Below are 18,298 nucleotides of genomic sequence, written 5' to 3'. Positions count from 1 at the left end.
GGAAGAATACACATACAAAGGTCATTTCATACCTTTTGTAGTAAGAATTAGTTTGCACTACTTGGACATGAACATATGAACAACCAGCAAATGCCTAAGAATAATTCATTACAGTAAATTATAGTGGACTGTAAATCAGCAGATTAAAAATGACGGTATTTAATATTACATATGTATTTCTTGTAATTTAAATAATATTATTTGGGACATTTATTTGACAGTCTCAAGATCATCTTTATGCAGATTAGAAGCAAGAGAGCTGATAGCATCTAAAATGAAAGATCACGGACTTATATTAGGGATTTGAGTTAATATTAAGCTATTCATGAATTGATAAAATAAATAGTCTTGAGATGTGCAAGACTGTTTGGTTCTATGCTTGCTGTGTTTCTCTTTTTTTTATGTGTCTGTGAATAGCACTGATACGTTGTGCTGAAGAGGAAGTGGCATATAATCAAGACTCAACCTTAAACTAATATTCAGCTGGTATTCTCATAGGGGAAAATCAACAAAACACAAATTTACTTGCTTTTTGTGCTAAGTTTAAATAAATGTATACATTATTCTGCGCTTTTATTCTTCAAAAGCGGAAGTGGTCACAGAGGGGAAAAAAATACCCTTCATGACCGGAAGTGGTCACAGAGCTTAATAAATACATAAATTGTTTTAGGTATAGAATAAAAATGGCTTACACTACACCACAAAATGGGGTCGCTTGTCAATTATTTAAATTAGACTTGTAAACGACTAATTTGTTTTTCCAACAGCTCTACCTCACTTGACCTTCCGCCCGCGAATGGCCTAAGCTCCGCCCACCCCGTTGGATTCAACGGAAAGATGGCGACTCAAACACACCGCGGTGTACCACTGAGCACGGTAAATAGACTTTCTGTGCCTATCTATATATTTTTTGCCCATTGTTTGCAAGTAAACATATAAATGGTGGAGAGGTGGGAGCAAATGTCTGTTCAAATAAGCAAATATGGTGAAAGAAATCTATATGGTTCCCATGTTGAGTCCAGTGCATCGTTGAAACTACACAAATAACGTTGTATACCGTCACTGTGTTAAATGTTATTGTTCCATAGCTTAGTTATCATAACTTATTAGTTTTTCTTTGTAGCATCACTGTCAGCTCGAATTTCATAGCTGCTATCTGAGTGAACGTTTAGACCGAGTTTCGTTTTTCAGGAAGTCCCTTTTAAATAAAAAAGAAAAAAGAAAAAGTTCTTTAGACATTTAAACTTTCTTAGGAGCTTGACTGGGCCCATCTCCACTGTTGTCCTATAAAAAGTGACAAACAAGGAAATTACAGGAACCGAGACCGGTTGTGCTCGTTTAGTGATCGCTTTTAATTATTATCTCGCGATAATTAACTAAATCTTTCGTTACAACGGGATTACCAGGACTGTTTCTGGAGATAACAGGACAATTAAGGTGGTCTCAAAAGTAGGGGGATATTGTGTAATGTTTAATTTGAATAATCAAAATGAAAACTGATAGAAGTTTTAAAAAAGAGAAGATACTGCTAATTTAACAATTTATTCATTAATGAACAGCTCTTTTATTAACATGTATGAGGACCACCGACAGACCCAACAGCATGTGTCCTTATGCTGATTACCACTTAGGTCACATACTGGTGTCTTATGACATCCCATTCTTCAACCTGTATTCATCCCAAGTCAGCCAATGTGTTTGTGACGGTCACTCTTTCACAGCCATCATGTCCAAGCCAATCCAAGAGTGTTAGGTGGAGTTAAGGTCAGGATATCAAAGGTACCCTGGAGGCAATGTCATACCATTCTTTCTCCCTCAAAATTTTGGAGATTGTCTTTGATTAGTTATTAGTTTTTTAATATCTTTAAGTTTTTGAGTCATTGTATTGGAAGTCTGAGAAATGGTGAGACTGCAGTCTCCTGTGGTGCTCCTGTGCTGCTGACCACCTTCAAAGACATAGAATCCCTCTGTCTCACTGCTGAGGTGTGCATGTTGTGAAGGTATCCAATTGTGTTTTCTGGAGCATCTATCTTAACACTGCAGGCTGAGTATCTGTCTCAGTTTCTGATAGGTTCAGATGAGTTGTTTTTCTGGATTTCTGTCTAAAATATATTTACACTATGAGTTGTGATTGATATGGTAGACCTATGATAAAATAAAAGGTCTATATATATATATATATATATATATATATATATATATATATATATATATATATATATATATATACATACATACATAGGGTGGCGCAGAGCATCAGACAGCATTCATTACAAAGATTCATTACATTCATTACAAAGATTATCTTTGTAATGAATAATCTAATTTAATCGCATGACAATATTTGCCAGGAAATTGCACACTGGCAAACGGTCTAAATAGTTTGGAACATAATCTGCAGTTGAATGCGGTTTCTTTTTTTTTTGGTTTTTTTTTTTTTTTGGTTTTTTTTTTTTTTTTGTAACATGTACATTTTTTTGTGAATAATTAATCATAAAAAAACGTGTTAAAGTTCCATACCAACTAGTTAGGGCTGGGCGATATGACCTTTTAGTAATATCCCGATATTTTTATGCCATGTCACAATATACGATATATATCTCGATATTTACCTTAGCCTTGAATTAATGCTTTGGTGCATGCAATCACATCAGTAAGATGATTTTGTGTCTCCATTAAAACATAATTGTTCATACTGCATTAAGATATGCTGATTTTAAACATTCATGCCCAAAGGATGAAATTGTAACGAAGCAAACTGATCAAAACCGTATTTATTGAACAGTTAAAGCAGTGGCAGAAACATGTCATTTTAAAACAAAATAAAGTGCCTTTGCATGATGTAATAAATGCAACGTATGAAAATACGTGCTCTAGGGGGGGACTTTTCAAATGATGAACTATTATAAGGCTTTGCTTTATGGATACGTTTTTGAGTTGTCGTGTATTTTTTTTTAATCGCAGAGTTTAGCATAGAAATCAGTCTATAATACAGGCAGAATGTCCTCGTATAGTCTCCAATAAACGGCTTCAGACAGTTTTTAATTCATGATTTGATTCCCACTGCTTTCTGTACTTTCTAGAGACATGACGAGCTAGATAAATATGCTTGTGTCACACACACAGTGAGTAAGTGACAGAGGTTGTGAATGTAATCAAATATAATTAATTATTTTTGCGTGACGTGAAAAACTTTGCAATTTACATCCCACTCTGTAATCCAGAGCGGGATCAGTGGCGGATTTGGCTGTTCATTGTGACTGTAGGTGGAGTCGTGCAGGTGTCCTCTCTGCTCCTCTGACTGGCTGCAGCTGCAGCCGGAGCGACTAAGTGCTTTAGGACGGGGAGAGACTCTCGTTCCTGACAATAACTTTACAATATGCGCTTTAAAGTCAGTCGCCAAAACACCAGGAAAGTCTCCAATAACTCCAGTAAAAGTTGCTAGATTTGTCGCTAGTCGCTTTTCACAAAAAGTCGCCAAATTTAGCGAGAAAGTGTCTACACGCTGCCTCTCATGACGTAGCACGTAGCTCATATTATGTACGTAACTAGGTGCGCTTGCTTTAACTCTCTGTGCAAAGCGGTGCAGAGTCGAGGAGGAGTGAGAAAACCCCGCCCACGGCTAAAAACAACTGCGTGACAGCAGGATACTCGAATATGACGAATATCGGCATTTTCTATATCGCACAGGGGACTAGCCACGATATCTCGAGTAAATTCGATATATCGCCCTGCCCTACAACTAGTAATATGTAAAAATGTATACCAGTTTCTTTTATGTGATCTTATTGTCTAGCTCTTGGCTGCACAGTGGAACAGTGGTTAGCACTGTGGCCTCACAGCAAGAGGGTCACTGGTTCAATCCTTGGCTGGGGAGGGGTTTGGTCACTGGCCTTTCTGCATGTCCTCCCCGTGTATGCGTGGGTTCTCTCCGGGTACTCCCACCATCCAAAGACATGCATGTTAGGTTAATTGGTTACTCTAAATTGCCTAGGAATGAGTGTGAGTGGTTGTTCGTCTCTCTGTGTGGCCCTGTGATGGACTGGCGAGCTGTCCAGGGTGTACCCTGCCTGTCGCCCAAAGCCAGCTGGGATAGGCTCCAGCTTCCCCGCGACCCTGAATTGGATTAAGTGGTTCAGAAAATGAATGAATGTCTAGCTCTTGGGGATCCTCCAGGCCAAGGGCTATGCATGCTCTGTCTTCAGGGTTGTCACCATGGAAATCACCCTTATCTTGGTGGTTGAGGGTCCTGTGTGCGCCCTGGCAGCTATGACCTCTGCAGTTTCTGTGTAGATACTCTTTGTGGTCATGGGTGGGGTGGCTGCTGGATGGTGGGGCTGCTGGTGTGAAATGGATCTCTTAGATATAGATTCCTCAAAGCAGCAAGCCTAATGTTGATTTTTATTTAATATTTTTAGATTTATATTTAGTTAAGAGACAAAAAATAAGCATTGCAGTTCACATTTGTGGAAAATGGGTTGGGTTTGTGATTGCACTGAGTTTTTTGTGTTTGTGCACGTGTGTGAGGGAGAAAGAGAAGGAGCAAGTGTGGATTTTTAGATTGTGTTACACAAGTGTGAAGGCTTGTGTTTTATTTTTTAAATCCCTAAATTATTGCTTTTATAATATCACACTTTGTTTTTCTATTTCCATATGCAGATTTTTGTTCATATGTTCCTAATAACATAAATAAAGCCAGTCGTAATAGATATATTTATGAAAATAAAATACCTTTTAGTATCAAACGTAACTGTCAGTTTGTTTCACTTCTAGCTGTCACCTAAGTTTCTTCATACCAACTCCACCAGCCACACCTGGCCCTTCAGCGCTATTGCTGAACTCATAGGTGAGTCATCATGACACGATTATATTGTTGTGCAGATGATCTGTGAAGTATTAACCACAAAATATTTACTAGTTAACGGCAGGATTACTGCAATATATTTAAACATACAATTAATTGATTTCATGGTCACGCAATGAGTAAATATCCTGAAGTTGGAGGTGTAAGCTAGTGTTTAAAGCACATTGGTTGAGATTGCAGGAATTTGCCTGGGCTGTATCAACACATGGAAATGTAACCACCCTGTATTTAGCAAATTACAAACTCTGACTCACAACATCAAAAGAAACTGTACATGACACTTCTGATAAAGTAGCATGAATATATAACAGCCTAGCACATAGTTGAGTGTTCCCAATGATTTAATCTTTAAAACAGTCTGCGGGAAATTTGTTTTTACTGTGTTTAAGTGTGTTCCTCAAAATGACATGTATTTTAAGTTGTTAATGTAAAATACTGCAGATTTTTATTGTTATTTATTGAGCTGGAGTGATCGGGTGTTGCTTTGAGACCTGATGCAGAGCTGGAGTGTAGCAGATGATATTTCTGCAAAGTACTCGATAAAACAAAGATGCAGTTTTTGTTAGGAAAGGTCTCACATTGAGCAAGAAACTGAGCTATTTTAAGTTTTGATTTGTTTGATATCAAACAACTTGTGCAAAACATATTTCTGATTTTTATAAGTGAATTCAGTCAGTTAACAATTTGACTTCTTGTAACAAATCTTCATTTATTGTTGGCGCCCCTTTGCTTCGCCTCTTTGATGCAGTGTGTGCATTTCACGTGACTCTTAAGAGAGAGTACATCTGTAAAATTGGACATCTCCGCATCTGTTTAACTGTAAACTGAAACTGTTTCTGCTTCAGACAATGCCTATGATCCAGACGTCAGTGCCAAACAGTTTTGGATTGATAAGACTATGGTAAAAAGAGAACTGTGCCTAACCTTTATGGATAATGGGAATGGACTAGACCATCAAACCATGCATAAGATGCTCAGGTATGGATTCCACAAAACTGTGTTGTTACTTTCTGTCTTTCAAGCACTTTTCTCATCTTTTAAATAAAAACGAATTAATCATTTTTATAATTGCTGCTTGAAATCATTTATTTTAATCACTAAAATAAATTTCTATTTCTTCCCTACAGCTTTGGGTACAGTGACAAGATAGCAATACATGGACAGGAGCCAATAGGAATCTATGGCAACGGCTTCAAGTCTGGATCCATGCGTCTTGGTAAAGATGCCATTGTCTTTTCCAAGTCAAAGAGCACATCCTGTGTTGGGATGCTTTCTCAGACCTACCTGGAAAAGATTGATGCCAAACAAATAATTGTACCCATTGTCTCCTTTGAAGACACTGGATCAGACAAGTATATCCTTTTTCTAATCATGTATTTTTTCCTCAGTCCAGTAACTCGGGTAAGTCAGTCAGCTCAACTACGCAGCAGGAGGAGATGCACTTCTGAGTAGGTCTTTGTGAATACCAAGTGTTTTCCTTAAATAGAGCTTCACTCCATGTTAAAGAGGAACACAAAGCCAGTCTGCAGGATATTCTGCTGTACTCTCCATTCCGTTCAAAGGAGGAACTGCTCGCTGAGATTCATGCTATCAGTCAGCCCTGGTCTGCAAAGAAAAACGAAACGGGCACACGAATAATCATCTGGAATCTCCGCAGGTCTGTCCACACAAGCATGTGCCCGTTTAAGCCGATTCCTACTTAATGTGCATGCTTTCAGAATCTGAAGTTTATTTATTGTCATTGAACTGTCGTCTCTTTACAAAGAAATTTGACTTGCAGCACAACCTGACTAGAGTCGTCTGACACAATTAAACACACTGACAAGATCAGGTAAACTGCAGCACAGCTAGACACAGCATGCTGTTTCTGCAGATTGGAAAGAAAACATGAGGTGAACAGGAGGTTGAGGGGAGTCTCTTCACTGCCCCACCATGTGCAGTCCGGGGATCCCACAAAAAACACCTCAATACAAATCAGCACATACTCACAGTCTCAACATGAGGAATACAATCGGATGGGGTGGGAAAACAGGTTCTCCCAGCACACCAGCTGCAGATGTAGCTGATAAGCTCATCCAGTCCACTGTTGCCTGGAAGGGGAGTCACCAGAGAGGGGTCCAGAGAATGTGGTGATTTATTGGGAGGTGTGTCTGTGATTGTGGGAATGAGTCTGCATGCTTGTGTGTGTGTGTAAATAAGTGAGTGTGTGAACTTCCTCCCTGATGGTATGGTGTAGCCATGGGAGAACTCCGAGAGTGCACAGGCCTGTGAGGATGGGAAACGGGAGGGTGGTGCAGAGCATCAGACAGCATTACGTTCCAAGAAACTTTAAAAAACCTACCAAGGCCAGTAAAGGGAGCCAGATTCAGATAATAGCACCAGTTTTGGGTCAGGCTAGAGTTGTTTACCTATGCCTTGAGTCTCTCAGTGGTCCCACTGGACACGGACGAGCTCCAGAACCTCAACCAACTTGCCAGTATGGGCGAGACTGGCATTCGGTTTACAGTTCAGCGCTTCAGTCTGAGTCTGTTTGCTGATTGTGCATCAAAGTCCATCCCAAAACTTCGACAACTTGCCGGTAGCTGCTTGTATCTTCCGTGCCATAAACCAGGAAACTGCGCACTCCAAACGGCAGAAACCCAGCTATCATTAATCCAGTTTGAAGCATCTTCCTCCACAGAAAGGAGCGACAGACACATGACCTTCCACTTGCCCATGAATCTGTCATGTATCCATCCGTCCCTGTTCCATCAGGACACATGCGCTCACCTCTGCCCGTTCTTCGGGTTGAAAAGATTTGATCAATTGCATTGAGAGACCCGCTGACGAGAAGGAAATGCGGAGAGAGGCTCAGATAGATAGACTGACAATACGAAGAAGCAGCAGGGAAGAGTTGGAACGGGCGGGAGAGAAAGAACTTCAGCCTTCTTCGAGAGCAGGACTAGAATTTTCATTTTCTTCTACTGAAATTAAAATACACTCAGTCTTGGCATGCGTTCAGACCTGTTCTTGACAGTACTTGACAGAAATCTGGTTTGAAATATGATATCTAACCTTCCTGTGATGTCCTCTACTGTTTGATTCTGTGTTTGTGTCATTTTCACTCTCATGTAAGTCACTTTGGATGAAAGCGTCTGCTAAATGACTGTAAAATAGAATCGAATAGAACCTTCTAAAGCTTGAGGAGAAAACACAGAGAAAGCCCAGACAAAATTTACAGCACATTCTTGAGAAATGATCTGATGTGCAGGTTTATCTCATCTTTCTTCAACAGCAGCGTATCTCAGTTAAAGGCACTGGGAAACTTGCTCGACTGTTGGCGGTGAATACGTGTTCATTTCAGATGTTGTAGCAGAGACTAAAAGTTTTAGCGGGGCCCCACACCAACTTTATTTAGCCATCTTTACAAGGATCATTTAACAGAAGACAGTTGACCATCAAGCAACTCCAGTCCTCAAGGCCTGCCGTGCTGTGAATTTCACATTCTCTGATTCAAATTAAATATTTTTCACAGCTTGTAGTTGAGTTCTGCAAAGTGACTCATTAATTTGAATCAGGTATGTTAAAACAACAAAACTGACAGGAAAGTCACCCTTGGGGTCTGCAGTTGACCATCCCTGTCCTAGATACTCCCTACACGAGGAGACTCTACCAGGACCCTCCTCAACACTGATTTTGGAGTTGGGTTGGTGTCTAAGTTAAGTTTTGGCCACTCATTTACACGACAACAGAGCTTTAGGTGGACTAAATGGCAAACGTTTGAGAACAAGCTCCAGAGTGAACCTCTGTGTTCTGTTTATGCTGCTGAGTCTTTTAAAGTTATTTAGGTGTTTTAAAGCAAGACTTGCTTTTTGTGCAACATTTATGCCATCAGTGAAGATGCATGGATTACATGGGCTAGAAATACACCTCTGTACAAGCAGTTACGTCTTCATGTCTGATGAGGATGTAGTACACGTTGCAAAGTTTCACTACCCACTACAGGCCAAGTGTGCACACTACATTGTTTCCACACTTGTTTGCATTTTCAGTTTGCATGGAGGAATCTTTCGTCCCACTGTTTTGAATATGCAAAGGGTCTTGAGCCTCATTTACACACAGATCAGCTCGAGCAGCAAAAACAACCTGTATTCATAAAAACAGAGAGAGAATTCGTCTCCATTAAAGTGCAAAACCAGTATAGTGTAGTGAACTTGTTAGGTTGCCAAACTACACAGTCAGTGTGCCTTCACACCACACCAGCTCCGTGTCAGTCAAATTCTCGTTGATTTGTTCAGAAAGTCGTATTGGTCTGGGAGGGTGTGAAAGCCCACACAAACTCTGATGTGGATCAGAGAAGCATCTGGTCAGCCTGCAAACACAGGTCTCAGTTTGCTTCACGTGGAACACATGCAGGGAGTGGACTGCAACAGGAAGGGCAATCTGCATAAATGTAACTAAAACATACAGCTATGTAGGATAATAGGAAGGTGAAATGGCTCGAGGGCAGACAGTGAAGAAGTCTGATGGAAATATGATTGTCAGACAGGTAGGATTTAATGCAGTACCGTGTTCTGCTCTTATGTGGTGAAAAAGGATGTTGTGTTGTGTATTTTGACTTAAATGTGTGAAAGCAAACTGGATCAAAGAATGTTGCAACCCCTACATGAGACCCCCATCAGACCAAGCTTGGCAGACTACTAGGTGTGAATGCGCCTTTAAAATGATGGCCATTTTAAAGCAACTGGCTCCGAGTAAAGCCTGCTACATACTCCACAAGAAGCGAGAACTCACTTCTCGAGGTCCTGGTCAGACATTTGAGGTGGGTTTGGTTAACACGGAAAAGCATGAAGAAGTCAGTTGCTGCTTCTGCATCTTTGCTGATGGAGGTGAAACAGATTGTTTTAATAAAACAGCGGATTGAAGTAGTAGGAGAGTACAACTTTTTTTTTTAAAAATACATTTGGCATTAAAACACATGGACCCAGCTACTCAACCAAAATTTTATTACGAGTGAGTTATGTTGAAATGTGTTTTTATGTTGTGTGTATGAAAACAGATGTAGTTTGTCTCCCGATAGAGCAGCAGCAGTAAATTTCATACCTGCATTTAAAGCATTAATCAGCATAATCTTTACCAATACGTAAATGATCTAATGTGTTTATCAGTCAGCTACATGTTTATCTCATAAATGTTCGTATTCATTTCACTGAACAACTGGATGCCGCATTGTAAAACCACATAAAAGACACTAACAGCCTCATCTATGTTCCAGTTCTTAGCTAAATAACCTTTCCTGGTTATCTTCCTCCTCTGCTCCCTTACCTCTGAGTTCTGGCTTTTTTTTTGTCAGCTGTCCAAAAAAAAAAAAAATCACCTGGTCTGTGTTTGTTTTTAGGACATCTACAGGAACAACAGAGTTTGATTTTGAGAAGGACCGCTACGATATCCGGATTCCCTCCGAGGTTTATGAGATGATGAATAATCATCCTCAGCTTCCAGACAGGACAACTTCTTACATCCCTGAGAGCGTTTACTCACTGCGGGTAAGAAGCGGTCATTTGCATGGCTTTATTTCTCCATGCAAATTCTCAACAATCTTTTTGTCTTGTGGCGTAATTCTACATTTTTACATTTGAGCATGAACATCTGAGGGGGGAAGTTATTTAATTTATATATTTAATGTATTAATGGTTCAGTCACAGCTTTTTTCAGGGTTATTTCTCTCATTTTGCGCCTGTAATTCCAAACTGGTGTGATGCGATGATTGTTTGATTCCTTCTGTTGCATTAACAAACTAAAAGCTTTTTTGTTTTTGTTTTGGGGGGACGAATTTAGGCATACTGTAGTATTCTGTACCTGAAACCTCGGATGCAGGTCATGGTCTGTGGTCAAAAGGTGAAATCTCAGCTCATCGCTAAGAGCCTGGCCTATATCAGAAAGGACCACTACAAGCCCAATTTCCTGGTATCAGACTCCGTAACTTAATTTTTTTTTATCCATTTTATCTGTGACGTTTTTGCTATCCTGACTTTTCTTCATTATTGTTTCAGAATAAACGTATTCCTATCATTTTTGGTTATAACACCAAAAGTAAAGAGCAGTATGGTATAATGATGTATCACAAGAACCGGCTCATCAAAGCCTATGAGCGTGTCGGCTGCCAGATCAAGGTGAGTTTCCACTGTGAAGGCGATTTTGGTTGTTGCGTACATCACAAGTGTTTCTAACTGTTGTCTCGTAAATTTCTGTGGTTTAGGCCAATAACAAAGGTGTTGGAGTCATTGGTGTCATCGAGTGTAACTTTCTTGATCCTACCCACAACAAACAGAGTTTTAATGAGACCGATAAATACAGGTAATCACACTGAAGGGAATTTTATGTCGTCTTGTGTTTCTTTTTGCTTTTTTTAACTTTTAATTGAGGATAATATTTTCACTGGTTGATTGTAATGTTTGTAAAAAATTCATGTTTAATTTTTTGGAACAGAAAAACCATTACAAATTTGGGGATCAAACTGGAAGAATACTGGAATGAAATCCGCTACAGGAAGACCAAAGAGAACCCAAACAGCACCATTCCAGTTGAAGACACCATGTTAGTACAATGTGGGGTGACATGCAATACTAAATTTCTATTTTAAGATATATTTATTGAACCAGATTTACTCCTTAGGAAGCGACCAGATCAGACCTGGGTGCAGTGTGACGGCTGCTTGCAATGGCGCAAACTCCCAGATGGGATCGACTTCAATAGACTGCCAGATAAATGGTTCTGCCACATGAACCCTGATCCTCAGTTCAGGTAAATGGAAAAGCTCCTGGTATTGCTAGAAGGCTTGACAATTAGCAGCTGTTGGTAAAACTGGTGGAACTAAGCAAATGACCAACATGATAAAAACTACTTTTTTGGGTTGTTATTTTTTTCCACATATAAAATATCTAAATTTCCATAAACATTCAGACCCTTTTTAACAGACTTGTGGCCTTAAAATTTCTACTCCTTGATTGGAGTCCACCTGTCTTCTAAAAGTGATACCTCGTAAAATGAATATGTGTAGTCTGAGAGTTAACACGTTGGATATGGAGTTAAAAGTAAGCCATTTGATGGAAAGACATGCAAGACATACAAGACATGCAAACATGCAAAAGAATTCTGCAGCAGCCTGCTACAGCATCACTTTAAAGTAGAGGATGTGCAGAACCAACAAACAATGCATCTACATACATTCTGGATTGGTCACTTGTTATCATATTTTAGTCACTTGCTCTGTTTGCAATAAAAACACAACCTTCACCATCCCATCAACTGGAAGCTACATCAGAAGCTTTACTGATGTTTCTGTTTTTACTGATGCTTTACTGTTGTTTAAAATGACATGATTTCTTCATTGATGGAGCTGTGTTGTTCAGTCTTACATGTATCCGACATTCATTTTTACATTTACCTTTAACACGTTTGAACAGACATTGCAGAGCACAGTGGTCCAAACCCTATTTGTTTTGTCGTTATGAAGTCTTTTGACTTGATAGATGAGAAAAATAAAGGGAAAAACTAAAGGTTCAGAAGAGTCTGAAATATTGTATGTCCTAGTTGTCTTCAGAATTTATTTCAAGGAGTGGATGCTGTATATGACAGTGGTGATCTTGTTTCACAAGACAACTGGATTGCACCAATATTATAAAATATGAAAAATCCAAACCTAGCTTGCTCAGTATTTTCAGTTTCTGTCTGGTTTACCCCTCTAGGAGCTGCCAGGTAGAAGAGGAGCCAGAGGACTCTGATGATGAACAACCATCATACCGCAAGACTTATAAACTACAGTGAGTTACAAATATCCCTTATAGAGTTTCCCTCCCAGTTTTGCCAGTTAACTTTGTGTTTGATGACAGAAACTTTAAGCTTTGCTGCATCATTCCCAACAGGCACAAGTCTTTTAACTTAGTGCTTTATGTATTACAGAGAGAGAGAAGACAGAAAGCACCAAGAAAAGCAAAGGCAGCTGGTAAGAATCTTTTTTTTTTTTTTTCTTCTTCTTCTTTACAGATCCTGCATTTTTCTCCTCTGCTAGTGATGCCATCAGCTGGGCACCTCAAACACCTCAGCGCTATAATGTGTTATCAACTGTTTCGATCTCCAGAGTTTATGAACACAATCATATCATTAATTGTGCTATTGATTTCTTTTTATTTTCTTTTTAAGCATGACCTCAAAGATCAGGAGAAGCAGCGTTTAGCTTCCTTGACCGTGCAAAGTGAGACTCTTAGATGGCAGCACGAAAATCTGACGCGGCAGCTTCAGCAAAAGGTAAACTTTTATATACTGAACCTTATTTGTTTTGTGTTTTGCATATAAGCACAACGTATGCCAGAGCCTTTCCAAAGGCTAATGTAAACTCCTGGTGTGGATGGATCCCTAGGTATTGTTTCCTCACATCAGCACCAAGTCAGAATTTTTATCACTTACTTAATGTTTTTAGTTGTTTTATTAACCAGAATTCAGTTAAAGAGACAGTATTCAGAGAATGTTTTTCGGGGAATGTGGGTGGGTGTGTGTGGGTGTGGGGGGGTTCTTTGCTCTATGTCCTTGTGTGTGTGTGTGTGTGTGAGTGTGTGGAAAGAGCTTGTGTCTATTATTTTTAAATGCCTTTTTATCCACTGTTTGTTTTAATCCTTATGACTTGATTTTATCCTGTAAAGCACTTTGTGTTGCCCGTGGCATGAAAAGTGCTCAAGAAATAGTTTGATTTGATTTGATTTAAACATTGTATAAGAAGTACAGCGGCTGATGTAATGTAGGATTTTCTGTACCGTATTGTTCTGGGAAGAAATACGGGAATTATTTGATCATCCATCTTCCTCTGGACTGATTTTAACCAGTAATATTAGGTATTTCAATAAGCTGATTATGACTGCATTGCATTTATTTATTACTCCATGCTGAAGTCAATAATCTAAATATATTTGTATTTTCTATCTTAATCACATTCTTTTTTTGTGATTGGGTGCGCCCCCAATGAATTTATAAATAATTCATTCTAAGCTACAGGAACGTTTTCATGTGGATGTTATTGTGATAAGACTCCAGTAAAATATGCATTTATGAAAGCAATATAGTTTTACTTATAAAGAGTCAAATTTGTTACAAGATGTACTTTAAACTCTTATATTTTGTACGTGGCTCATTTTCTTAAATGTATGAATGGCACATTCATATATCATGATGATATTGTGCAACTCTGGCATAGATTCGTTGCTGATTTGCAAAGCAAATCAAACTAATGGTTGTACAGCAGACAGCGATGTTAAGGTTTATTTATTTTTGTTTCATGTAATGGTAATTTTCTTTCTATAGTTGTTTAAATAATCACTAACAGGATATGGATTTAGAAAAAATTAATTACACCCTGTTTCTTTTTTTCTGTTCAGTCCCCTTCAACTCCTACCACAACGCAGGGTAACTCACTTCAAGGAGGTGCTGGGAGGGGTGAGTTCTCAATGCAGCGACCCTCCAACGTTTAACAAGTCTTTACTGAAGAAAGTGCTCATTGTGGGTTGAAACACAAAGGAATTACAAAAGAACAAAAAGACAACTGGTTGAGAGAAAATGACTGAAGACCACATTGCTGGCCACATTGCTAATAAGCTCAAATTTAAACTTAATATTCACTTTTAATTTAGTTTAAAGATGCCACCTTATCTCTATCTAAGAGAAATCACAGCACTTTCGAATTGATTGTTCTTGGAATTAAAACATGTTTTTGTTTTTTGTTTTTTTAGTGTCCAGCCCCGCCAATAGAAGTGGACTCCCTGTTATTACAAATGTATGCTCACTCTCACTGAACTCCAATAGGTATGATGTTGCCCTTTGGGTAGATTAAATGTATGAGTTTTAGTTTAGCAGAGTTTAACTGTGTTGTGTGTGTGTGTGTCTGTGTGTGTGTGTGTGTGTGTGTGTGTGTGTGTGTGTGTGTGTGTGTGTGTGTGTGTGTGTGTGTGTGTGCACTGCAGGGGAAAAAGAACCCAGCCTGTTGCTCCACAAACTACGCCAAAAAGACCCAGAGTAAATGGCTTCCAGCAAGGGACCTCTGGCACACCCTCAGCAGAGAATGCGAGCTCCCCATCTGTTCTTACTGATAACAATGATGATGATGATGATAATGACACAGATGATGATATTTTGATCTTGGAGACAGCGAGCACCCCCAAGCCTCAAAAGCCTGCCATCAATGTTAGAGTGAAAAAAGAGGAAGGTGAAACTCCTATTAGTATGTTGTTGGAGTGTAGTGATGATGCTGCTGTGGATGATGACACAGAAATGAGCTCTGCAGCATCTGTCACCACAGCAACTGGTCCTCCTCCAACAGTAGTCACCACCACCACCCAGACAGAAAGATGTAAAGTGAAGAAGGAAGAGGAGAGTCAAACTACAACTCAGGGAAAAGTGAATGCAACATTGAGCAAACCAGGTGAAAGTGGGACAGAAAAGAGCTCGGCCGTGAACACCTGCAACCTCGGGGAAAGAGAATTTAAGGCGGAGAGCAGCAGTTGCAGTCAGAGTGAGAATCAAGGAGGGCAGGCCTTGCAGAATGGAGTGACACATATGGAAAGTGATCAAAGTGCTGCACCTGCTTCTGCACGTGGCCATGACAACCGCTCTTCTGCTGAGTATCCCAGAATTATTGAGGTACAGGAACAGCAAGACCAGCTCCTGGAGCTCATGCACCAAACTGCACAGGAAAGAGACTATTTTAAAGATCAGGTGCAAAAACTCAACTTGCAACTACAGAAGATGCAGAAGAGAGTGCAGGAGCTCAGTCAGATGAATGTAAAGAAGGAGTCTTCCCACCAAGCCTGCCAGACAGAAGAATCTGATGCAAAGGACTACAAAGACCTATTTGAGAAAGCGAAACAAAAAATCAGTGATTTGATAAAAGACAAAGAGGCTTTGTTGTCTGCTGATGAGACCAATACCAAAGTCAGCACTGGCCAAGATGACGAACGGGAACTTGAAGAAATTTCCTTGCAAGTTGGCTGTTTGGTCAAGAAACTGACTGAAAGAAACAAGGAGAGGGATGAACTCCGCTTACAGGTGAGTGTCCATGCTAAATCTCAGCTTGATGTTTACAGGTTTGGACATGGAAAGTAGTTCTTACCAGCTCCAGGGATCCCAGTTCAGATTTGCTAATGAGACATCCTTTCCTGTAGCAGTGATGAGCAAAGCCAGATGAGTAGTTCTGTACTGCTTCAAAGTCTGCTGGCTTTGTGGCTCTAGAAGTATTATATAATGATAGAAACTGGGGCAGATACCATTATCTATAGTGGAAATGGGAGATTTGAATAGTTTGTGTTCAGAAACATTTAAAAATAACTAACTTATTGGGTTTACTACTGGGGGTTTACCACCAGCTGGACAGTCTCGAGGAGGAAAAGTCAAACCTGGCAGCTAAGTGTGAAGAGCTCCAGCTGAGCTTGCAACAGCAACGGGAAAAGGTACAATCTTCAAAAAGAAGCATGGATTTTTCTGTCCAGACTCATCTGGAGGAGCCAAGAGGATCAGCAGAGTTTGGCACATCCTCAAGCTCAGAGGCATCCAGAAGGTTGGACATCTGAGAAATTATTCCCATTGATTACATATCATTCCAGCAAAAATGTTGTGATTTCAGCCCTTGATAAGAACGGAGAACAATGTGAATCTGCCTGATTTTCTCCTCTGTCTCCATTTCCTGTAGTTTATTGGAACTCCGACAGAACGTTGGGCGCCTTCTCATCTCCTATTTGCCTTCACTGGACTTGGATTTACAGCAAGTGAATTTTGAATGTAACGTCATTGATGAGATCCTGGATCAGGTTCTCTCTAATTCAAATTGATTTGGAAAAAAGTGGTGGAAGAGCCTCAGAGTTGCACTCTGAGGTGTTTTTGAATCCACTTAACCCAAGAATGTGCTCTGTGTGTTCAGTTGTCTGACCTTTGGGGCCTGGAATGACCTCTACCTGGGAGTCCAGAGAATATTGCTGCACAGGTGCAGAAATTAATGTTTGATTTGAGTTTGATTCACAGATTATATCATTTTAGGGCAGTGGTTCCCAAACTTTCTGCAGGGCCCCTTTTTCATACTCTCTTATAGATTTAGCTTCAATTTTTTGTAGTTACGACCCCGAGTCTGCTGGTCTGTAGAGCTTTATGCAAATGCTGAGACTCCGGAGGCCACAGACATTTGGCTGCCATCCCTCGGCTCCACCCATACATTGTGCCTCAGGATTGGTGGATGTCCTCTCACGCTCTTCACCTATTGGCCACATGTAAGGACACTTTCCTATGTAAGGATCATCATCACCTGAATTCAGAGTGGCTGTGTCTGATGTCAACTCAGTTTGCCACCTTCTGCTTGGCATCGACTGCCATAGAGCTGTAGAGTTACAGAATGGGTGCATTCACATCAGGATAGTCTGCTAGACTCTGTCCGATTGAGGACTCGCTCAGTTGTAGGGGGGTGTATCCACTCAGACAAAGATTTCATTCACGCTGCACTTTGGTCAATCGCACCAAACCTTTACAATAATATATCTCCATTCCCTCCAAAGGTGGTGTTGCACTAGCATTTAGCAAAAGAGAGGACAAGACTCGTGTGAAGACGAAAACTCTGTTAAGAGTTAAACATGGAAACGAAACTATCGCTGTTTTGGGTGTTTATTTTGTCTTATGCAACTATACTGCAGAAATACACTGCAACAATGACCGCAGTACGAACAACAGACGAGGCAGAGTCCTCTGAACATGATTGTTATGCATTTACCCACAATTCAATGCTATGTCAAAAGAAGGAAGTCACTTTTTTTTCTTTCTTTTTTTGTAGTGCACTTCCTGTATTCGATCCGCTTGAAACGCGCAAGACCTCCGTTTGTAGGCGGACCAAGTCCGCTTCTTCGGTCCAAAACAGAGTTCATTTGGTTTATTCACATTTCCCCAACGAAGCTGACTTTCCAAGCAAACGGACTCTGATTCGAATCAAAAAAGCTGATGTGAATGTGCTCTTAGTCTGGCTTTTCTTTTTGGTTTGCTGTCTTTGCTGGGTTTTCTTGGTTTGTGGATTTTGCTCCTGTCACAGGATGTTTTAAGTTGTCTCCTATTGATTTTTTTTGTTGTTTTTTTTTAATTCCCTTGTAAATACAGGTACATTTTTATTTTGTACTTAGTTGCCATTTTACTTTTTCACCTAGACAAGATGGGGCCATAACATAATTAATAGTTGGGTGTTTTATTTCTGAATGAATCAACAGGCTTTCCTTTGTGTTCAGAATAAACCCCAAGTGATGTTGTTACTAAAATGGCTTCATACTTTATATTAGATGATTATATTTTCATTACTGTTATTACTGTTAGTTTATTAATAAATGAAAAAGCTCGGGCAGATATACTCATATTTCCTTCTTTTTTTTATTGTAGTACTTAAAG

At 39.7% G+C, this 18,298-nt stretch overlaps 1 protein-coding gene across 1 annotated transcript; it reads left to right on the top strand.

The window, feature by feature from the left end:
• Positions 1-836: 836 nt before the first annotated feature.
• Positions 837-18,072, top strand: morc3a (MORC family CW-type zinc finger 3a). The gene is made up of 19 exons (XM_079253708.1): positions 837-876; positions 4,774-4,846; positions 5,710-5,842; positions 5,992-6,216; positions 6,351-6,521; positions 10,242-10,389; positions 10,682-10,810; positions 10,897-11,016; positions 11,103-11,200; positions 11,333-11,440; positions 11,519-11,647; positions 12,592-12,666; positions 12,806-12,848; positions 13,046-13,150; positions 14,272-14,329; positions 14,623-14,695; positions 14,854-15,934; positions 16,252-16,442; positions 16,575-18,072. Exons 1-19 carry the CDS (start codon positions 838-840, stop codon positions 16,711-16,713), a joined length of 3,138 nt encoding a protein of 1,045 aa, XP_079109834.1. The 5' UTR covers position 837; the 3' UTR covers positions 16,714-18,072.
• The last annotated feature ends 226 nt before the right edge of the window (positions 18,073-18,298 follow it).

This window comes from Telmatherina bonti (genome assembly GCF_933228915.1).
Source record: "Telmatherina bonti genome assembly, chromosome: 15".
NCBI lineage: Eukaryota > Metazoa > Chordata > Actinopteri > Atheriniformes > Telmatherinidae > Telmatherina > Telmatherina bonti.
Note: the sequence above shows the minus strand (reverse complement) of the source record. Positions and strands in the feature narration are given on the sequence as shown.